Here is a 23,810-nt window from a genome sequence, read left to right as displayed (position 1 = left end):
TCCTTTTACCTGCCTCCTCCCTCAGCAGTGTATGTTTCAGGTATGACTCTAAGGCCAGTGGGATTATTAGTGGCTTTTTATCTCCGGATTGATGTTATTCATGCACTAAGGACCTTTAGGTCCACTAAAAGATCTTTGGAAATCAAAGGTCATCAGTAAAAGTATTAATTATTTTGTTGTCAGTTTTTGAAAACTGGTTCTGATCATCCCTACGTATATTTCTCAAACTTATTCTTAGGTAAGGAGATATTTCTATTAGCTTTTTAAAGGTTTCCTTTATTGGTGAGAACCACCTGACATCACTATTGTATTTTATTACAAAGGAAAGTATTATTCTTCTACTTGACAGAAAATATGTGAAAATGAAACATTTTCTAAGGGTTAGAGAACTGTGTCGTTCTTCTGTTGAATTCACATTGCAGTATTCAAAAGTACTTCTTGAAAATGCTGGTGGTGAATTAAAGGTTTGGTAACACTATTCCATGAGCACATAGCTGGGAATGCTGGATTCTAGTCCTGGCCCATGTGATTGGTTTGCTGTGTAGTTTTTAGCAGTTTCTCTCAGTTATGTAAAATGCAGATAATAGCACTTAATGATTGCCCTTACAGGAAAATAATCTTGAATGATGTCTTGAAAGATGATTTGGGCAGTGACAACATTTAAGTACTTGGCTTAAGTTCAGCAGGAGAGTTCAATTGTACCTTGTGTTAATTTTTTTCTTGGAAGGGCATTAGTGCCCAGGTGGTTCAGGCCCAGCACACTGCTCTGCCTTATGCTCCTGAGGGGGAACAGGAGAGAGGATCCAGAGACTCCAGCTAAGAGGAGCATGTGGCCAAATCAGGACATTCAGTCATACGGAGACTGATTGGAGTTTCTTAATCCTCTTCTGTTTGACTTTACACCCATTTTCAACACCATATTTTCCTAATCCCCCTCATTCTCTTTCTTATTTGTGTACATTTAGTTTTTATCCCTTTATTTCCTTCTTAGTCCTGCCTAACTATGAATCTTGAAATTAGGAATTTATGTTTGCAATGATGATTTTCACTCTCCTCATGTGTCAGGTCTTTCATTCATTTGTATCTCTCACATTTTGTTGTGTTATAAGCTCTTTGTATGCTGCCAGCAGGCACCTCCTGTTTCGTTAAACAAGTAAACAGTACTGCTACATTGCACCTCTGGTTTTGGCTGCTTTGGATTTAACAGACTGATTACCCAAATTTTACTAGCTTGGGTTGAAGTGGAGCAGTTTCAGTTATGGCCTAATTCAAATCAAGGTGAACCCAGAAGCTGCTTGATGGCCTCACCTTTGATTAATAAGTAGCCTAAAATAAAAGCCACAATGCTGGTTTGAGTAATTTTGTTGGCAACAATTAAATCTTTTTCCACTATAGATGCCTGGGACTTTCTATGATGATGTTTATTTTTAGTGTTTCTTTAATATAATGAATGTTTTGCTTAATAGCAATTAAAATAGTTAAGTCATGGTTTTGTGTTTAGGATTAGCAGTGTAGGAACTGAATATGATGTGGCCAGTTTGAAAATACCATTGTGCAACAAGTGGCAGTTATATCAAATGTCTGAATTTTCCATGAGGTAGCTTGAAAGTTATATCATTGGAGTTAAAAAGAAATTTTAATGGGAGAAGAAGCAGATTCCTTGCCATCTTTGATAACTGTTGCTTTGTTTGAATTGCAGGCACTTTTCCTGTCTCTCTTCTAAATACATGTGCCCTGGTGTTCCAGCAGTTATGAGTACATTATTGGCCAATATAAATGCTTTCTATGCTCATACAACAGCAGCAACTAATGTATCTGCTTCAGATCGCTTTGCTGCTACTAACTTTGGGGTAAGCAGATTTCCTTTTTTATTAGAGTTCTAGTCCTAATTTTTTTTTCTAGTATATTCCACATTAACTTCTACATTCAAAAAAATTTCATTAATTGCCTTTGACACAATTCCAATCCAATTCATAGTTCAACAGATGGATGGAAAAAGAGTAGTAGGCATCACTAATAGAGATTTGGAGCTCTTTTTTCAAACAATTGACTTATAGGCGAAGTATTAGATTATTCTTCTCTCATGGGTCAAAAGGCATTTTTTAGTGAATAGCTGCACATCATTCATCTAAAAGAACATCACAAATTCAAGTCCTCAGGCTAAGCTGGGAATGATTTGGCCGACTGAATATTTCAGTACAGATTTATAACATGACAAAAAAGTTCTCTTTTGATTGATCCCTTTGTGCCAAATTAGTGGCGTTTGGTGTAGGTTAGAACTCCGCTGATGAGAGACAGTGCACAAAGACTCTATTTTCAAATTACTGATCATCACATTTGAAGGATGGTGCAGATACAATCAGTGCATCCTGAGAGCCATCTTGCTATCATCTCCTGCTTCTTCCAGAAGTCTTCTGCTTTCATATGGGCAGAGAAGATTTTGCAGTTTTGTGCAGTAGACTATGGAATATTTTCTGACACGGTAATTAGAAACTCTCACTAGTATTACTTGAGAATGGCAAAACTCAGCTGGAAATCTCACAGCAAAATGCTTTCACTGCTTCATCTATCAAGATAACAAGTTAATCTTCACATTTGAAAGGAAAAAATATAATTGCATAGTATTACTATTACTTAACTTATTCCTACAAAAGCCACTGTTTCAGAAGTATCATTTTCAATCATACTTTTGCACCAAATTCTGTTGCAAATAAGCATCATTTCTTACTTCTTAAAGGGAGGGGGAGGTGCTTTCTTCAAGAGTTTAATCAACTGCAAGGCAAATATAAGACAGGAAAATGTTGTATTGCAAAATCTTTGTGGCTTCACTAATGTATTGCACAGCTGCACAGTGTTTAATGCGTACCAGGTAAATCACAATATAGGATAGAAAGGAAAAATAAAGTGAAAGAAGATGCATTGCCTGTCCTTAAAACACAGGTATTTCAAACCATCACTTGTATATGAAATAATGGAAAAACAATTTGATCTTCAAGTAAGAGTGGAAAGAAGCACTCTAAAACCTCAGCAATTACAGGACCTGCAAATTCTAGTGCAACATATTCTTGTTTTCTTTTTACAGAGAGAAAAGTTCATAAAGCTGTTGGATCAATTGCACAATTCTCTGCGGATTGATTTATCTAAATACAGGGTATGTACAACATATTCTTTCTAGAGTCAACGTGAGCCCCAAATCCTTTGGAACAAAAATTTACAGAATTTAAGCTGTGTAACACCAATATTTTTCCCGTCTGACAAAGAGAAAAAACTTAGTACTTTCTTTCCAAAGGGTCAAGGAATAAGCACATATTCAAGAAAGAGTAGTATTCAACAAGATTGATTAAATTGGTCTTTAAGTAGTCTTAAGTTGATCAAGTTAATTTATCTGGGAATTACCTTTGCTGACTCAGGTAGTGAAAAGTGCAAATACATTTTTTCTGAGAGACTGGCATCTTTGCTACAACTTGCATGCTAAGATCCTAGTAACATTGAGAGTCTTGTCTCCTCATTTTTCTGTGTGGTAGGAATTCCAGTTTCACTTCTGCCTCATGGAATCTCCTTCCACTGAGGTATGCTCCAAATCTAGCCTTTCGGGAAAGCGTGCACTGGATACCTGCCAGTTACCATATGGTTCTGAACTCCCTCTCCTTCTCTAGTCCACTGGATCATGAAACTTTTGGACAATACCTAAGTTAGGGCTTCATCACCTGTGGCTCTCCTTTCAGCTTCTAGGAATGGCAGCCTCCAAACAAGGATTTCTCTCTTCATCTGGCCTGCTCTCCAAAACTGGAGGAGAAAGGGAATATTTAAAAGAACTCCAAGGCATTAGAGGGAGCAGAAGTTGCACACGTGTAGTTTTTAAGACCATATCCTTTGTGCAGCAGATATGTTCATCATAAGATCTTTTAATTTTGGAGAATGTTATCTACATAGCATTGTAGCATGAGGGGCTGATGTTTCATTAGTAGGAAGTTATTTCAATAACACTACTTCACATCAGTCTGTTAACCCAAAGATCGTAGAAAAATTTATTATTTCTACATTAAGCTTACTGCTGCATTTATGCCTACAAGTTTTGTATGTGCCATGGAAAACCCATAAATGGTTTTCTTTAGCAACAGTTTCCAGAATTTTTGTAATATTTTTTACTCCATTCAGGTTTTGGAAATATCACAATATTTTATATTTTTCATGTTACAAGTGTAGGAGCATTATCAAAGGTGTTCCTACTCATTTCCAAGGGATATTCATCATTAACTACCTCACAGGCAGAATTCGGGTAACATGAACATCTCTAATCCTTCCTAGCAGCACCTTATGTTTTCTTAGAGGGTTTTTGACTAGTTGTTCAAGGATTTTACTTGTAACTCAAATTTTACATGATTCCTCTTTCCCTGATTCACCAGGATAATTTTCCTGCCAGCAATTCTGAAAGACTCCAAGATCTGAAATCAACTGTTGACCTGCTTACCAGCATTACTTTTTTTCGGATGAAGGTATTGTCCTTTACTGCACAAATAAATTTCTTGAAGGAAACCAAACATTTACTAATTTTTAATTAAGGTCAAGTTGCAGAAAGCAAACTTAGCTGAACTCCTTAGGAGTCATGTAGAACAATCGTTTCCTACTGATATAATAAAATCGCAAGTCAACCAGCAAAATAGGTCTGATAACTACTTGCCTTAGTCATTCCAAAGGTTGAAATCTAAGTGGTCAAGCATGGAAATATTTTTGGAATGGAACAGTACACATTAATATTACTGAATGAAAAAAGAGAAACAAGATAACCTTTGTCATAATAGCATGTGATTCCATTGCATTAGGCACTACATAAAGAGAATTAAAATAATCCATTGAATTACTGTATCCTGAAATGGGGTAAAAAGACGAACCCTTTGCTTTAAATACATAACTGCTATTTGGCTGATATTCCTGTTCAAAGGAAAGCACATAATTACATGGTTTAATTATTTCCTAAATAATCAAAAAACTTCTAAGATGTAAGCCCTAAGATGTAAAGATGCAAACTCTTGGGCACACATGCCTCTTGCATCATATGAATATTTTAATTCAAATAAAACTTAGTGATAAAATCTACTTGCTTAAGCACGTATTTTAAGGTATCTTTGACCTAAGTCCACCTTAATTCAACATAATTCTAATTATTCTTATCATTGCTTTATTTCAACACTTTTCATCCTGTATAACAGAACTACATTCAACACTTGGATTTTTTCTCTTCAATCTAATTCTGACATTCTACCATTTATGAAATATTTTATTAGGTCCTGGAGTTGCAGAGCCCCCCTCGAGCCAGTACTGTGGTGAAGGACTGTGTAAGAGCCTGCCTGGACTCAACTTACAAGTACATTTTTGATAACTGCTATGATCTCTACTCCCAATTAGTGGATCAGGTAAGGTCAATATGAACTTGTGCTATTGCTCATTCATAGTTAGCCTTAAGTAAATAAAAAGCCTCCCAGTGCTTGTTCATATCACAGCACTCAGATTTTCATTTTATTTATGCACAAAGGAGCAGTATACCATAAATACACCTAGAGACAGCTATAAACTCTAAAATGTTTAACAAGATGAGTTGCAAAATGGACACATTAACTCCTAATGTAGTCATCACATTAGACATTACTGTAAAATTGTCCAGTGGATTTGGGAAGGATAACATTTGATTGGTTACTGTTCATGTAAGATCTGTAACAGGAAAATAGTTATTTAAAATCTACCATTTAACTTCTGTAGCTTTCCGAAAAAAAAAAAAAAAAACTTACTGAAAATGATATAGTCTTTCCAGCCTTCTGTTTTAGCACCTGTGATGCATACTTGGATCCAAGCTTTAGTAACTGCTTTAAGAAAGCAGAGGATAATTCTAAAATATTTCTTAATACTGATCTGTCAGGTTGAACTGTCAATGCAAAACAACTATAGCATTTGTTGTGTTCCAAATGTCAGGCAAAATCCTTGAGAATGCTGTTTGTTTTTTTCTATAATATGGTCATTCTATAAGTAATGTTAAAATTAAGTACTGTCTTAAAGGAGCATCACTGCTTTATCATATTACTTCTTGTACCTTGTATTTGCATTCTGGATGGTACACTGAAAACACAGTAGTTCTGTGACTATTCCAGCCTCGAATAGGATTAATTAAGTTCTTTGGGCAAATGCACACTTTTTGTGTAGAATATAATTAATAAAAACATCAAATTTCATCTGAAAGCATATTTCACTTAAATCCACAATAGGAATTCCTGTATTTCAGGAAAGGTGATATTTGCTATGTATTCAACATTTCTGAAACAAGAATTTATTTTCTCATGTTGGATTCCTGTTATGTGAGAAAACTGACCTTTGAATGTAAGAATTTCTCACGAGCACCAATAAGCACGCTACACTTAGTGCTGATGTATGTTTATCCTGCAATGGATTATATTGCAAGCAGAGTAGGAGAATAAATTAGTGGAAGGAGCAGCTTCAGGCCTCACACCTATTTACGTCATAAACTGTTCTGTTTTCTTGCTAACGTTTATTCTGCAGTAATTTGATCTTGTCTGTTAAATATAATATGAAGTGCTGCTATACTGGGTATTACATAAGTCTGCAGTTTATCAGCAGATTCTAGTCTTCAGTAAACAGCTAAAAGTGATGAAGTCTTACTTCAAAGCATTGTGACAACTGCAAAAGCTTATCTGTATTAAAAAAATTCACAACTTTTTAATGTGAATCCATACAGTCATTTAGCCTATCTATTTTTAAAAATGGTTTTAAAGTGCAGGGATATTACAGCCTTTCTGCTTGGTAGAGGATGTGAAACTTGTTTAAGTAATGGTTCTCTCCAAATTAAATTTGAGGCAGAACAGGCAATGTTGTTATTATAGTTTTCTCTCACACAACTCTACTTAATGGTGAAGAAATAAGAAGTCCTGAAATTAAAAAAAATCCACAAGTATTCACTCAGTTGGAAAACTGAGTTAACTGCATTTCACTGTATTTCTGCACCTCTTGAGTTCTCTTCCACAAGATCTCCAGCAGGGGCAGTTTTACGTGGAAACTTTCAGCAGACAATTGTCTGTATAGTTAAAATCACCACACAGTCCAAGAAACTTCAGTGAAGGTGTGTAAAAAGCAAAGTTTAAAATAAATAGATTGTATTCAAAATAATTTATTTCTAACAGCAGATCACATCAACAATCAAAACAATCAAGCAACAATCACATATAGTCTTAATGCCAGACAGTAAAACTTTTTCACAGAAGGTGAGAGACAATTCTGGGAAATAAAACTAGTCTAGCTTTAATAGAGAGATGAGTAAAATTAATTCAGAACACTGCCTAAATTCTGCATCAGCTCTTGAGTTGTACAAGGAGATTGTGTTCAGCATTATCCTATTATAGTTTCCTATCAATATGTCCACACTTGCATTTGGTTTTAGAAACACAGAAGTATGCAGCTTGTTTGAACCTATAGATCTGGAGGCTTTCCAGTGAATCCAGGTGACTGGCTTGTGGTAGCACTGTTATTATAATGAAGCAATAACCAGTATTGTAATTTACATTTCATGAGCTTTGTGTCCAAGCCCCTTAGATTACACCAGATTCCACCCTTAAATCCTTCTTCAGTACCCATTTCCTTATCTCTGCTCACCTCCCCATCGGGTGAGGTCTCCCCTCAGAGAGAAGAAGGGAGCTCATCCTAGCGTGGTACTGCAGCACAGGAGGTTCATGTTTTAGCTGCACAGCTGAGCTTTGAGCTGTGAGTACTGAGAACTGAAATCGATGAACCCCAAAGCAACAAGAAATGCTTCTTATGTAGGTCACCACCTGCTCTCGCTCAGGGGGAGGGCTGGCAGCGGTTGTCCTGTGAGGCCCCTGCTCGCTCAGGGTGTGTGTCTGTGTGTAACTCAGGGTAACCACTTTCTGCAGTTGCTTTGGGCTGCAACCTAAATTCTCAAACATGCCTGCTACAGTATTTCTAGAAAATATGCTTCATGTCTGAATGTGTGGGATTGTTTAAGTTTGGAGTGAAAATAGAGCGATAACTGTTAAAATTGAGTGTGCTCGAGCTGGAGGTTTTGGAAATTTGCCACTATAAACACAACAAGTAAATCACAAAATATGCTCAGCAGTCTCCATTTCCTCTTTTTATTGCTCTCTACCTTTGTGTCAGACAGACAATCACTGTTAAAAATCTGATGTCCTGCAGCAAAATATCACCCCTGAGGATATTTCCTGGAGTGAAGCATTGCAAATGCTAACAATATGCAAAAATGTCATACTACAGTTCCACACCTGAATACAAAGAACAGCTGATGACAAAAACCAAATGACTACTACAGATAGTAAAACATGATAGCTTGACAGTCTTACTGACATGTATATTACCATCCTCGTTATTGGATACAAAGCCCTCTGATGAAGAACTATCTAGTTCCTTATGAAGCACGAGCAGTATTTTCTCTTTTAATTAACAGTGATCTGAGTGAAGTGCTTAGCTGCCCTATATTGAAAAAAAAAGTCTTGGAGAAGTAGTTTAGGAAGCAATTTAGTAGATTTCTGACTCAATTTACAGATATGTCACTCTTTCTGTTTTCTTAAGAAAATAAATTTTGAAATCCTCGCTGGTACTTACAGTGACTGAAGTCCCTTTTTTGGAGTCTTCTCCACTGAGTGACACCAGTAAGATGCAGACCATGCTCTTCATGTTATCTGAAGAGCTCTTGATCAGTACAAATAATTTAATGACTGATAGCACCAAAATGCTGGAATAAAACACTGGAGTACTTTATATTTGTTCAGCTCACCAGAACAGTGCTGGTATTCTACCTGATGTTAGACATCTTTACTTGAGTCTTTGCTCAGCTCTGCATGTTGTCACAGCACAGAATGGTGCAGACAGGAGGTAACAAAGAACTCATTCAGGAGCCAGGTGTTGTTCAGCTGCAGCAGCACAGTACTCTGCCCTTGCAATTTATCTCTCATAGGGGTACAGCACCTTAGGTTGTGTTGATAATGTACTAAAAACATCCCAGATTCTGGGAATCAGACCTATAAATGAGCACATGGATGGGCCTATGCTTTGAGAGCTGGCTCAGTTTTGCTTTACTCAGCTGTGAGTCCCTGGGCACTTTTCCATTTGGGATTTTGGAATCCAAGCCTCATAGTTGTTTTGAAGGTGTACTTTTTTTTCCTTTAGAATAAATGACAAAAAAAAATTAGATTATTAGTTTCTAGTAGCAATAATGCAAGAATTGAAGCGTGATGTGATCTGTAATCTTCAAACACATTCAAAAGTATGAAGTGGGAAATAAAGTACAGTAGCAAAAACTGTGTTTACTACAGGGAGTCCTATTTTTCAAGCATGCATATTTCAGTGTCAAGTAATACTTCTTGTGAGGCACTTCGTTATATTTACATATTGCTTTAGATGCACTGAAAAGGTTCTGACTTCTTCAAATCTGGCATGCAGAGGGTACTTGGAGATCTCTCCTTGTGTTGCAGCATTGTGTTTGATGGGCAGCATGTTAACCACAGTAATAGAAAAGCATTTGGTAAATTACTTCAGAACAACAGAAGAATGCATTTTGTGCTGTGGTATTTCGAACCCCATTCTGAGAATTGTCTGTCAGAGGAAGACCAAATCTTACAGATAAAATTGCTTCTTAGCTGCTTGTCTGAGAACACTGGTTGGAAAGTCAAAGAGCTTGCAGTAAGTGAGGGGCTCAACTGGGTCTTCCTCCACCCTGCAGAAGCAGAACACTTTTGGGTCAGTGGGGCAGATCAAAACCACAGTATCACTTGGCTGGCCACTCCAGAGGAGCTATGCATGTTATACTGCCCTGAACAGAAAGACCAGTTAAACCAGCTCCTTTCACATGCCAGTCCTTGAAGAAAAAGGCTGGAAAGTCTTAATGAGAATTTATCCAAAAGAATTCTGTTCCACTTCAGTTGGTACTGGAGAATACATAAAATACAGTTGCCTGGAGAAGCTGTGGATGCCCCATCCCTCGAAGTGTTCAAGGCCAGTTTGAATGGGACTCTGGGCAACCTTGTCTAGTGGAAGGTGTCCCTGCCCACAGCAGGAGGATGGAAAAGGTGATCTTTGACATCACTTCCAACCCAGACCATTCTGTGATTCTATGATGATTCTGTGAATAGGGTTTCAGTTTCAAATAAGAGAATGGTTTGGGAGTTAGTTAGTTACTGTGCAACAGCGCTGCACAGGGAAATCCTTCACAGGTTTTCAATGCATGTCTGCAGGTGGCTTCCGGCTTTAGCCTCTCTAAAGTAAATTCTGTAAAGCTAGATTTTCATTCTTTTAGATATTAAAAAAAAAAAAACCTTAAAAAATTACATAAAATTCTAAAAATAGGCAGGCATACTACATAAATGTTTACATATGTCTATATTTTATATATAGTGCATATTGTATATTCCCTGGTGATTCTGCATGAAGTAATATCATATGTAATATAAGTAATAAATATGCAGTTTAAAATATGGAAGAATTGTTAAAATTAATATTTCATTATCTACAGCTGGTCTATAAAATTGCCCTCTGTAGCCTTGTGCTGATCAAGGCTACTGTGTTGGTTTGCATTGAGTTTCCACTCTATCATTATTTATATAGAAAACATTGTATTCTGAAACCTGGGTTAGGGCTTGCAGCAGACAGCAATATAAAACTTTCTGATATCACAGGATTCAATTTATCAAAGTCACACAGATACTAATGGGTATTGATTGCACAGAACATAACAAAATAAAAACAAAGCAAAATAAAACCAGGCCTTCATCCTACAATCTGGTAAAATCAGTGATGAGAGAAGTTGAAAGCCCTCTCTTCTTCAGACCAGGCTTTACAGATTTGTCTCAGAGTAATATAGATGTAAATTTTAATCTTGCTTCACACTGTGCCTGAGATTGCTTTCTCCACTCTCAGCCACTTTTCTAGAGTACAAAATGTTTGCTTGTCAGTAGTTTAGCCTTTTTTTCTTTCCATTAAACTCAGAAAACTTGCTCTATGTTTTGTTTTTTCTTTAAGAGAATATCAAAATACCAGTAATGATTTTGGAGGCTCTGTGCTGCATGATCCATTGTTTGCATATGTATTCAGGTGACTAGGAAATTGATAGTAAAAGGGAATTGAGAAAAACATGATTCAGTGCCAATAAAGAATTTATTTCAATTCATATCTTATGAAAAATTGCTCTTACTTCCTCTTTCTGATTTTGATGTCTTCTGTTGCAAAAGACAAAGAGTTATACATCACCTCATTTGGATGTTGCATTAAAAACCCACAGAGAATCTCTAGTACTTACTGTATTTGTGAATCTTAAGTGAATAATATGACTTCTCTTTAAAGACACTTTTCTTACAAGGTGCTTGCTACAGCTCTAGGGTGATCCTAAAGACAAGAAGCATCCAAGTCAATTAATATGAGAGTATAAAAATCTGTATTGTCAGGTCTTGTTGGAGAGACATCATCCACTGTTATTGCTGGTTTGATCTCCCAGCAGAAGCCCCTCAGGAATATCACTGTTGTGCCTTTGGCAAGACATTTATTGAGCTTTTAAGTACAGGACATCTTCTGGCATTTCATGGTTCTGTGCATGTGGGCAGCGTTACCATCCAAAGTGATGTTACAGGAGGTCAAGATGCTTTATGTAGCCTTTTCTGCGTGAAAAGGCTCGTGCAAAAGTAAGAGATTCTGGTAATTGGCAAACTATCATTCATATCAGTATTTGGAAAGGTCTCTTGGTTACTGGAGCTGTCTGTGATCTGAGCTTGTTCAGTGCTGTATCAAACAAAAACAGAAGACGGGAAACTTCAGAAACTCATTTATTTTAAAATTAAGAACCACTGATCATTTTGTCATCTTGTTATATCAAGAATTTATGTTCCTATCAAGAATTTATGTTCCTCTTGACCTTTTCAGCTGTATTTTTAAAAAATTCTCATGATTGTTATCATCCTCTACAATAATAAGCAGTATTTAGGGTCTCCTGTATCTTCTCACTGTATTTGTGCCAGTGTGACACTAATTAGATATATCAGCTATTTAGTTCATGCTTTTACACTGGCAGTTTCTTTCAAATGGATATAATGAGAGTGAAAAAAATAATCTAGAGAAAAATTCAGGGTGCAATCAAATTTCCACCACTATTTTACCTCATTATAATAGCACGGTACCAAGCCTTCCAGAATTGGGGAAGCATTTGGACAATACTGTCAAACACAAGTGTGGTTTTGGGCATTGCTCTGTGCAGGAATCCAAGAGCTGGACTCTAATCCTTGTGAGTCCCTTCCAACTCAGAGTATTCCATAATTCTATAATGATTCTACCAAGGCATCTATTGTACATAAAGGAAAAAAAAATACTGACGATAATAAGATAAAAAGAGCTTGAATGATTCTAAGCATTTCTAACTCACTAGTTAGATTTTAGGATAAAGAATGGAAATAACAACTGGGCATGGACAGAGTATGCACTTTCTTTTCAGGGCATAAGACTACATCTGTAACGTGAGACTATTTTAAAAGTACCTTCTCTGGGACTTTTGAAAAGGTCATATTTATTTTCAAGAGATTTCTGTTCCAGAGAAGTTTTGTAGAAAGGACCTTCTTGTGCAACTACTACCTTGTAAATTAGTTACTTTTTGCTATCTGTGCTAAAGAACAGAATTTTGCATTCTTTGATTCACATTCCAAGTCATGAAAAGCTGTCTCAGCTACATGTCACTTGCTGTGAAATACAGTTCTTGAATAAGATGCTCAGCTAAATATGAGGTGGCTTTGTCTTCTACAGCTGCCTTTCGGTTGGTTTGATTTAACAAATTTCTGAGAAAAAAAGGTCTATTAGACATACATCTTTGATATAGAAACAAGGCCTTTTTCGTAAATATATAATGTATACCAGGGAAAGCCCTTGTGAGTGAAATTAATGCTCTTATGTTCATTTTCGTTTCCGTTTTGAAAAGCTCCCTCATTTACATGTACAGTTGTTAATTGTTGGTGACACCAGACCCACCATCCTTTGACCTGCTTCTGAGCTTTACTTCTGTTGCTTTAGACACTGGGGGTGTACGCTTTGTAGTTCAACTGAGTATGTAGCAGTGTGCTTAATGATACTTTTCTAAAATATTCCACAGTGGCTACAAAAAGAGTTCCAATTAGGTGTTGTTGAAATTCCCTTTCTGGCATTCTAAATGCTATTCATAGGTAGAAGTTAATTGAGGTTAAAATAATATTTCATTAATTCACTGTGATACTAACATAGTGTTAGGCATATTCAAAAAGATACCAGGCCCATTGAAGTGATCATACATGCACTAGGAATGAGACGTACAGGGAATATATGTTTAAACTTGCAGGATCACAGGCGTGTTTATTTTCTGACTTACTAGTTGAGACCCTTTTCTATCTCAGACAGCTGTGTAGAGGAGCATGTGTAGGTCTACCATGTGCAGACATAGCTCTGTGGGGCAAAAGTTCTTTCTGTATATATGTGTGTGTTCATACAGAATTAAAAAGACTTCTTTTCATATTTGAGTCCCTACAATGAAGTTATTTATTGGGCAGTGATAAGGAATCTGGTCCTTCTGCCAAGAAAAGGAATGCAAAATACTTTTGTCTAGTAAATCGTAGACTCAGAGTTCACAAATAAAAACAGTAGAGACAAATTCTATCTGTAAATACACATTTTAGTGACATTAAAGATATTAAAATTCTCAATAAAATAAAGGGAAATTCAACTGCTTCTTCAGTTAGAACATACATTATAGCAGCTGTTAGGCTGAATACCTTAAGTGTATAATTCAAACCAAAATATTAAACACTTGGGTTTTTACAGTCTTCATTGCGTAGGGTATAAAAGTTCTGCCTCAACAGGCAATTCTACCTGCAGTGAATCTCAACACAGCAAAGAATTTATTAATGCATCTGATTAAAGTGTGGGCATGCACTAAAAACCAAGTCTGTACTGATCTTCTTTGCTGACCTGACAATCTTTGCACTATGTTTCTTAATATTTGTGCACAGCTAAGTACAGTTTTTCGTACATTCTGCTCTGTTGGTTAGCCAGTCTTGGTCCAAAATTTCTAAAGATTCTAAAGATAGATCACTCTTCCCAATCAAGTAATAATCTGCAGGTGGAAGCCCCATAGCATTTCACTAATAAAAATATTTTCAATCTTGTTTTAACAGAGTAAGAAACAAGAAGTTCCTAAAGAAGAACAGGGACCAACAACAAAGAATTTGGATTTCTGGGCACAGCTTATTACTCTGATGGTCACCATTATAGATGAAGATAAAACAGCATATACACCAATCTTGAACCAGTAAGTAATTACTTTCCCCATAAAAATTAAGAATCATGGATTTATTAAAATAAGGATAAGAAATACACCTGAATCAAAAGTTGTATTTTAAGTAGAATCTAGCTAGAGATTTTTATACAGAATGTAACATTGACATAGTTTGATAAAAACTTAGTACTCTGTTAATGGAAAGAGAATCTTTTGGTTTAGGAGCATTAAAGACGTGGTATATGAGTCATCCCAAAAATTTAAGTAGCAAAATATGCAAGAGCTAAATGGATAGAAGGGAAATGTCAGGGAAATTTCAGTGAAGGAAATTTTCAGTGTGATGGTATTGATGATATGAGAGTAGCTTGGCACACATGGTAATCAAATCATGCTGAGACTCTTTTACGTATGATTTTTAGGCATGTAATTGTAAAAAAATAATGAACTTCACAAAGAGACCCTCTCCAAATTTTTAATTGGCTAGCCAGAATGACTTGAAAATGTATAAAGTGGAGAGCAGTATCCTGGAGATGGAAGTTGAGTTCTCAGAATTGAAGATGTAGCAGATGAGGGAGGTGCAATCAATAACCAAGACAAGTCAAATAACTTGAGGTTGATACATGAATAGAAAGGAGAGAAACAATCGATAAACACAGAAAAAGAAGTGGTTCTGGAGTTTGAACATGAAATATATAGAAAGAGTGCAAAGAAACATGTTTCACGTATTACAGCTGGAGAAAGAGACCTCACACTAATTGAAATGTGACGTGATGAGGCCCTAGGGAAATGTTTTCATCTCTTTGGAGCCATTTTACAGAGAGATTGCAGAAAATCTGGGCACAGTCTAGCTGTGAGGACTTATGCAAAAGTTAACATTGTAACTTACATCTGTATTATGACTAAACAATTAATAGAGGTTTCTGTAGTTGCATTTAATTGAATGCTCTGAAGGGGAGCAAGAAGAGTCTGGTTTTTTCAGCCAAAACAGGGTAGATACTAAAAGGTGCTCTGCACATTGAGATACGCTTGTCTGCTGATAAAAGGCACCATTCTATTTATGGCCCTACAGTAAAATTAACAAAGAAACCTCCTGGTGATAACCAGAAGCTAAAAGATATTTCATTGACTTCTGACTCCTTCCTTTACTTTACTCAAATAAATGAAGCATTATTTCAGTCCTGGATAATAAACATTTCTTTGTTCAATCATCTGTTGCACTGACCTTATTAAGGAATAAGTTCTTATCCTATAGGGGAAAGAAAACACTTTTCCTGTTTAATCCATTTTTATAACATATTGTGAAGTTTCTCCATTAATGAAAGCTCAACTTTTTGTCTGACAGGCTTTATAAATAATACACTCACTGTAAAATATCTAATTGTGACAAATACATATATGTGATTCATTTCAGTGTCTTCATTGAGATTAAACAAGTGTAATTGCGGGTTAATTATCCTAAAAATTATTTTAGCTGTATTTTGATACAAATGTGAGGGAGAAAGTAAAGGCATAAAGAACAGGGTTCTTCTAAGGGGATTAGTAGGTTCCCTAAAGTACAGATGAATGATTGTGTAAGATGTGAAAAGAGAATCAGGAGTGGACAGAATTGGGACAGATTAAGGGAGAGAGCTTGTGTCTCTGACTTCTCTCTCGTTTTTGCTGTTGTTTTGTGAGAGAGTGAACACAGGGAATAACATGTCTTTTAGTAGCAGGAGACATCAGAAGTAAAAGATGAAGAGGCTGTGGGTGGAAAAAAGACTTGAAAAACTATTCAGATTTGCTTTGGATACATTTTTTAAAAAGACGAGCTGCTCCTAACACAAAAGCAGCGTGTAAAAACTGTTGAGAAGAAAAGAGACAGCCTCTTCCCCCCTGCTTACCCCAGAAAAGAAAATGGGTTAAAATGGATGAATGGGAAACATAAGTTGAATACACAAGAATACTGCAAAAATATGACTCCTTATCAAAAATATATGGCGATGCAGTGTCTCAGTGGACTTCTCAGGCCTGCATCCATTTGCATCCTATTTTAGAAATGAGGCAACCAAAGATCCCCAGGAGAGCATTCTGATAGAAGTTTTCACAATTGTATAATATTGCTCAGAATTCTAACCCTCAGCTAGTTTTGGAAACCCTATTTTTATATCTACCTTAGAGGCAAAAATTATGCTGTGATGGAGTAGTTTGAACTATATCAGATTATGAATCCAGATGAAACATGACATGATGGCCTCAGCGAGCATTGCATCTGCTGACAGACCATAGCAGACCCCCCAGTGAGAGTGTGGTGAACCTGCAGTTCCTATATGACTTGAGAAACGTGACAAGTTTGAGAGATAAACAGTCTGGTATTTAAGTTGTAAAATTCTCATTCTGATAGTTAAACAATGTAAAATGTGTTTGAAACCTGATTCACAAGCAAATCTAAGACTTCCTAGCACTTCTAAATATGCACTGTATGTGCTGTGAAACAGGAGAAATTGCTATCAAAATAAAATATTTATTCTAATAAAAGAAACATCAAATTAAGGACAAAACCTTCAAGTCAAATATGCTTCTGTATTTTGAAAGCAAGATCAAAATTTGGGCTTCTGCACCTTTTTTTTGCACATATACTTAGAACAGTCAAGTTGTCATTATAGTAAAAATATAAGAATTGAGACAGCTCTAGTGGGACTTTAAAATTTGTTCTTTACTGATCCTTAGATCTTTGCAATGTAAGGATCTGTTTTCTCTGTGATCACATTGTGTTCCACACAGTATGGAAAGGACAAACACGTGAAATCTGCAGAAGCAGATTTCCTCATGCTTCAGGAGCTAGGATGTTTAGTGTCTCTGAGAAGTTGGGGATAGTAACTTATATTGTAGAAACAGCATAATTGTGACCTGCGTGTCAGTGAGTTATGAAACACAGGTCAGTGGAAAAAAAATTATGGAAGGAAGTGAAAAAATCAGAGTACACTGTATCGTGGATTGGACTATGTCAGCCTAACTTTAGAATGTTTCTTTGATGATGGAAAGTGTATCTGATGTGTTTTGTGTCTTGATCCAGTGATATTCCCCATTATCAATTATGCTTTATTCTGTGGAAGCATATGAATATGATGTCTTTCATTGAACTTCTGACCATTATGTGTGTAACAAAGCTGTTCTCATTTCTTCACAATACCCACTGTCGTCTTGTCCTGTAACAATGCATCGTACACTGACAGACCAGATTAGTTATATAGGCTTTATAAAGTATCTGTCTTGCCCATTATTTTTTCTTCAGGGAATGGAATGTTACTTTGAGTAAAAATAAGCTTTGGATAGATGGAGGATAGAGCACAAAATGTAAGAATCAATGAACTCTCAGCTCACAGTTTTAATAGAACACATATTTTCCAAAATCAGATAGAACTTTCGTCTTAAAGGTAGTGAATCAGTGGCCATGGGCAGTCATCCACAGATGGTGTGGTCTAAACTCTTGCTGCATGCACAGCACAAAAATGAATGTATTCTCTCCCTAGGACTGGTGCGAATTAGCACCTGGATGAGATTGAAGCAACCAAGTATGGAAAATGAGCTACTCTGAGAAAGTCCATCTGATGTTCAGAGACTTTGATATTCTCAAGCTGTAGCAGACTGGAGATTTGGCAGCACAAATAAAGAAAAAGCATTTTTAATTGTTGTGATAGAATTTTCCGAGTTTTGGGTTGAACTAGAAACACCCAGTATTGTCTGGGATAAATGCTTTGGGGGGTTATTTATGTTTTGCTTATACATTGATTCTTTTCATTTTGTTTTAAGTCTAGTTCAATTTCATTCCATTGATCTGTGGTTTTATATATAGCCCAGTGTTAGAAATAGCCAGTGAGAACTGTTTTCACTTAATTTTTGCTTAATTAAAATCAATAGAGAGAAGACATTTATAAGTGGCTGTCTTGTATATGTAATTTAGTATTTTTGGAAATACATGGATATGATCCTGTATGGGCAACATAACTCCTCTGGATAAAGTGAGATTTTATATAGTTCCAAGAACGACATAGAAATTGAGAAAATTATGGCCTATGGGGCAGAAATAACTGTAGCAAGAGCAAGCTAAATGACTAACAGTGCTTTCTTGGTTGTCCTTTTGCTTCACTGAGAAATGTGAAAATACATGGCTTTTACAAAGATTAGAAAATGTGTTGTGTAGAGATTTGCATGGGAAATTTCTCTGGTATTTTGCTGCTTAGGGATCACATTCTGAAGTAGTTTGAAAAGGTCTTTTTACCTAAAAATAAGGTGATAAAATACAAATAATAAAAAATACCATACTTATATAGATGCTTTAGTATTTGACCTATGATTATCTCTTCCCTTTAAAAAGACAGCTGCTTCTGTTACCATTTATCTTAAGCATGTGGAATGTGCTGTGGGCTTCTGTTGTGCATTAACTATGTCAGCTTCTCACATATAGTAAACTGCAAGGATACCTCTGGTAGTTGCATGATGGCCATGACTGACAGCCGTGCAATGCCCACCAATCTGTTAGAAGTATAAAAACTATCATCAATTTTAGATTTCACCTAAGTGAAGCCATGTGGGATATGTTGAACTACAGTAATTTAAACAACATTGAAAATGGCAGTTTGTGTGGGCATGTGCTTTCCCAATTTTAAAATGCACAGACATATATATATATATATATAAATCACTAATCAAACAGGTGTGTTTTTATCAGATCCAGCCTTGCCTTATGGCCAGCTTTGCAATATGGTCAAAAGAAAGTGTCAATATTAAATTAGCTGTTAAATACTTCCTCAGAGCAACGCTGTCAAAGTTCAAGTCTGGTGCTAAGGGAGAGCTCAGGGTGGACTGGAAGTAAAGAAATTAAGACAGCTGAAATACATTTCAGCTTTTGAACAGAAATTAATTTTGTGGGGTTTGGTATTATTTAAATTAATACCAAGTTCTTTAATTGAGCAGCCATTAGCATAAAGAAGGCTCAGTGAAGTGAGCTAGCAACTGCTCCCTATTAAAGCGGCAGAGCTAATGAGCTGTTTAAGTACTTCTTCTTTGCAGATATGATCAGGGTCAAATAGGTCTCTAAAAGGAATACATTACTCAGAGCGTACTGCTACCACTTTAAAGTTGCACGTAATTCCCATTCTTCCTATGTCAACAAGACCTTTAAAAATTCTTACATTTTTACAAAAATTATTACAGAATATTTTCTGAATTTTATTAGTGCTTTTATAAAAGGTCAAAACACTTTGGATCAAATTCTCTGCTAGTAGAAAGTGTAATAAACTCAACACAAAAGCCACACAGCTCTGTGTATTTCCTCATGAATATATTCCCTTCTTTTCTGTATTCCTTGTGAACTGTGGGTGTATTTCTGTGGCTCTCACTGCACCTCTGTGCTATAAACAACGGCTTTACCCCACTGGGAGGTTCTGTGCTCTACTTTCTGCTCTTCAGCTGCCTGACCTGCCTGGCTCTGCTTCTGTGCCCTGAGAATGGCTCATATTAATGTCAGTCCCACATCTGCATTAAAGACAGCCCTTTTTTTAAGACAAAAAATGTGATGTAAAACACAGTGTCGATCACTAAAATGCCAGCTTTTGCTAGTTGATAATAGCAAAAATAGTAACTCAAAGATCAAAGCCTTTTACATAGAATGAGAAGCAGCTGGGATCTATGAAAAAGTTGTGTAAAAATACTTAATTGATAACAGCAGAAAGTATCTAAAAAGGACTGTTTTTCAAAGATGACATGAAGCATAAGACCAAAGCTAAGATTTTGAATCAAAATCTGCATTTCACTACTTGTTATATTCTTTAATGTTTTATCTCTATGTCAAGGTGGAAGTCTTCAGTGAATTGGATTCTATGAGTATATAAACCAATATAGCTTCACAGACAGCAGTGTCACAAGGAAATTAAGGAAAACCTGTAGCTGCTAAACATCTGAGCCAACTGTTTCATATTCTTCATAAGCCATCTGATTGATCTAAAGTTGCAGAATCATCTGCAAGATAGATGAATATCTCTTGATTTAAAATGTCATATGAGGGGAATTTGTGCAACATTTAACTAATTACTTATCCAGGCCCCTCACATTGGGGAAGTTTTTATTTAAAGCTTGGATGGATTATATAATTGTTGCAAAACATAAAATACGGTAAGTGCATACTAGGGGAATTATTTTGTGGAATTATTTGCCTTTTTGCTGTGCAGCTATAAGCGTAGTTCCTAGCAGCAGATGAACTGTTGTAATGTGATTGATTGCAGGTTCCCTCAAGAGCTGAACATGGGAAAAATCAGTGCTGAAATCATGTGGACTCTGTTTGCCCAAGACATGAAATATGCTCTGGAAGGTAATTAGAACAAACTATTAATTACACTACTGAGTTCACCAAGACTGATTTTCAGTGTTAAGTGATACCTGGCACCAGATTTCTGTGTGTGGTTAGAGCTTTCTGGTGTACTTGTTTAAGATGCTTCATAAGTTAGTGAAAAAGAAGGGTTATAAGGAATTAAATCATTGTTCTGTGAATATATGAAGTTATCTGTGGAAGAAAGAACTGTGACTTGAAATGCTGCTTCTTAGACCTGATAAAAATCTTCACTGTCCAAAGAGGCACACATGCGCTTGCTAGAGAGCATTGTAGACACTCCAATTTTTCTCACTAGCTGAAAATTGCTAACTTGCCCATAAGGAACATTTGCAGAATGAAATTATGGAGAAAGCACACACTTATAATTAAATCTTTTTGTGTTCAAAAGGCAGGGTGTATTCACTTTAGTTCCCACAGAATCAAATGCAGTTTCATTTTATCTCTTAAGATATTGCTGTGGTTAACCATTGTTAAAATACACAGGGTTTTGCTGTATAGCAGACTGTTTCCAACTAATGGCTTCAAACACACAATAAAATATGGTTATTGCAGCAAACCAAGTGAAAATACCTGCATGAAGCTGGCATTGTCTTTAGTCAAGTCTGCTACTAACTACAGAGCAAGTCTGAAAGGGGTGAGAAAAAATGTATGAGGTTGGATTTAAATAACAATGCAATTCAGCAGGCATAAAGGATTAAAAAACCCAAATATTTGAAGATTCACTTCTATATTATTCTCTCCAGAATGTCTAATGCGATAATACCAGTGTGGTGGTGCTTTGATGACATTGTGGATTTTTATGATGATAAAGAAAGAGAAAAGATGAGTGGCTAGAACGGCTGTTGATGGAAAAACTGTTTTGTTCATCTGCTGTTGTGTTACTTTATTTTCTTAATTGTGTTATTTGAATGTGGAACTTCCATACTAAGAACAGCAGAGGAAAAAGAGGAGAAAGGAAAGAAGGTAATTAAAATATGTACAACAACAACGGAAGACACGAGGCATCTTAGATGTGGGTAGGAGAAGATTTATTGCAACTGTTGTTTCAAAGTGATGTTCTGTAGTCATGTCAGAGAATCAGAAGTACAAGTCTGAGAAGGGATGTCAGGCAGGACATCATCCTTTTGGAGTGATCAGTGAAGGCAAAAGCTTCCAAGAGCTGAGAAACATGAAGACCAAGTGAAAGCCACTGTTTTGGATTAAAGCATATTCCCAGTTCCATCAGTGAAATAACCTTCTATCTGGAGAGGCTGTGAGTCAGGAACAGCTACCAGAAAATTGCTCTTCAGTAACTCAGTGTTGTGATTCCCTTACAGATAGTTAGCACAGATTACTAAGGTTTTCTAATAGCCACCAATTGCCATGACTTCATAACCTTGAGTGTGTAGTTACGCTCTGCACACAGACATCCCTGAGCACACAGAGCTTGTCGTGCTTTAGCCACTGAACTATAAACATTCTGTACTGCAACAAGATCATTCACAAAACATCACTCACTCTATTGTGAGTGTTAAGTAGAGCACACTGATGACTCAAAAGGCAGCTTCAGATCAAGCCATGGTTTGTTTCTTAGTTGTAAAAAATAGAACAAGAAGCTCTTAAGAAAGAGTTAATTATACAATATATTGATGTGTGGATGGTTGGGTTGAATCAGGACTTTAAAATAAATATTAATGTTAATATTAATTCTTATTCTGCAGAGAGAGATATAGAAGGCATTTAACGTTTTATGTTTCAGACCAGTCCCTGAATGTGGTCTCATTTCTGTATTGCTGAGGATACTGACCTTCTGAGGAGAGGAAATGCCATTGTTGGCATTAGGAATTCTAAGCTGCTCCCAGAATCATTAGTGAAACCATTCCTGCATATAAATAATAATTAAGGGAATTTGAAATTAGTATAAATCATTATAAATATACACAATTTCACCTTCTATTATTTCATTGCTAAACAGGAACCTCAATAAATCTAGTCACAAAATATAGATCAGTATGCTGATCCTCTATCCAGCTTTGCTGGGATTTGAATTATTAATTATTTCCATAGATATTCTACAAACTGGGTTTAACTCAATTTTTGATGGAAATAAGGTTTTTTTCTTTAAATTCTGTAAGATTAAAAGCAAGCACTTAAATATGTTCGCAGTTGGTCCTCATGGTTTTAATGGAGTTCATTAAAATGCATTGCATTCTGCTATGCTACTCTCGCCTTCCAAGTTATTAACATAGGCTACCATCTGTTCATACCTAGTGTCCAGGGCTGTGATTGCAATCTTTCCCTACTCCAATTTAGTATTAATCTCCTGAAGCAGAATCTTTTGTGTTACAAAGTTGATTCCTTTCTGCATCCAATCAAGAAGCAATGAACTGGTCCAGAATTGTTTGCAAAAGGATTGCTCATGTGATAAAAAAGATTAGATTAGCTCATCCAAGGTCCTCTTTCTGGTTTTACCTACTTTATGTATTCACAAATATATCCACCCAGACCCATCAGTTTAAATTCAGGAAATAGGAAGACAGCAAATACTGGAGCATCCAACTTTCCATTCCTTTTCCCTTTTTCCTGAGCGCAGTTCAGAATGGCTGCTCAGGCTTTCTCCTCTCCCTGTACAGCTGAATTCCTCCTGGATCTGCTCGGGGCATGTATGCACTGCAGAACTGCTGCTCTCAAACAGTGTCCTCTGCCCACCTCCTCTTGCAGAACAACCCAGCAGCCCTGTGAGGGGCACCAGCAGGCACCACACGCCCTCTGCCTTCTCTTCTCCCTTGGTCCTTGCCAACCAGGAGGCTGCTGCTGTGACATGGAGAAGTCAGAGAGGACAGCAGCTGCCATGGCAGTGGCCTTTGGCTAGAGAAGAGCAAATCCAGGTCTCTGTGAGTACCAAGGCAGCAAATTGGCATTGGGGATCAGCTCGGATTTTTGATGAGGGAGGAAAGGACATCGCAAAGCACAGTTCAGGTCTCCACAGCTTCCTAGATCAGGGCTACACTGTGCCAAGCTGACATGCCTTGGAAACAAAATTGTACTAAAATCTGGTATTGAGTTCATAATTTCATTCTAGATTTTCTTCCAATTTAAGTTAATTAAAATATTTAGTCTTTGCATAGTGTTAAAAGTTTTAGGCAAACT

The 23,810-nt window shown here is 36.5% G+C and overlaps 1 protein-coding gene across 9 annotated transcripts in view; it reads left to right on the top strand.

Annotated features, from left to right (window-relative positions):
• The window catches only part of UNC13C (unc-13 homolog C), a 182,211-nt gene that overhangs the window by 111,976 nt on the left and 46,425 nt on the right, over positions 1 to 23,810 (top strand). For all 9 annotated transcript variants that reach the window (XM_069025426.1, XM_069025429.1, XM_069025430.1 and 6 more), the window contains 6 exons: positions 1,700 to 1,850; positions 3,083 to 3,151; positions 4,407 to 4,496; positions 5,286 to 5,414; positions 14,214 to 14,347; positions 20,575 to 20,660. In XM_069025426.1, the coding sequence (XP_068881527.1) occupies positions 1,700 to 1,850; positions 3,083 to 3,151; positions 4,407 to 4,496; positions 5,286 to 5,414; positions 14,214 to 14,347; positions 20,575 to 20,660 (659 nt within the window). The remainder of the gene's footprint in view (positions 1 to 1,699; positions 1,851 to 3,082; positions 3,152 to 4,406; positions 4,497 to 5,285; positions 5,415 to 14,213; positions 14,348 to 20,574; positions 20,661 to 23,810) is intronic.

Source organism: Aphelocoma coerulescens, chromosome 10 (assembly GCF_041296385.1).
Source record: "Aphelocoma coerulescens isolate FSJ_1873_10779 chromosome 10, UR_Acoe_1.0, whole genome shotgun sequence".
Classification (NCBI taxonomy): domain Eukaryota; kingdom Metazoa; phylum Chordata; class Aves; order Passeriformes; family Corvidae; genus Aphelocoma; species Aphelocoma coerulescens.
This window is presented reverse-complemented; position numbering and strand designations above follow the sequence as displayed.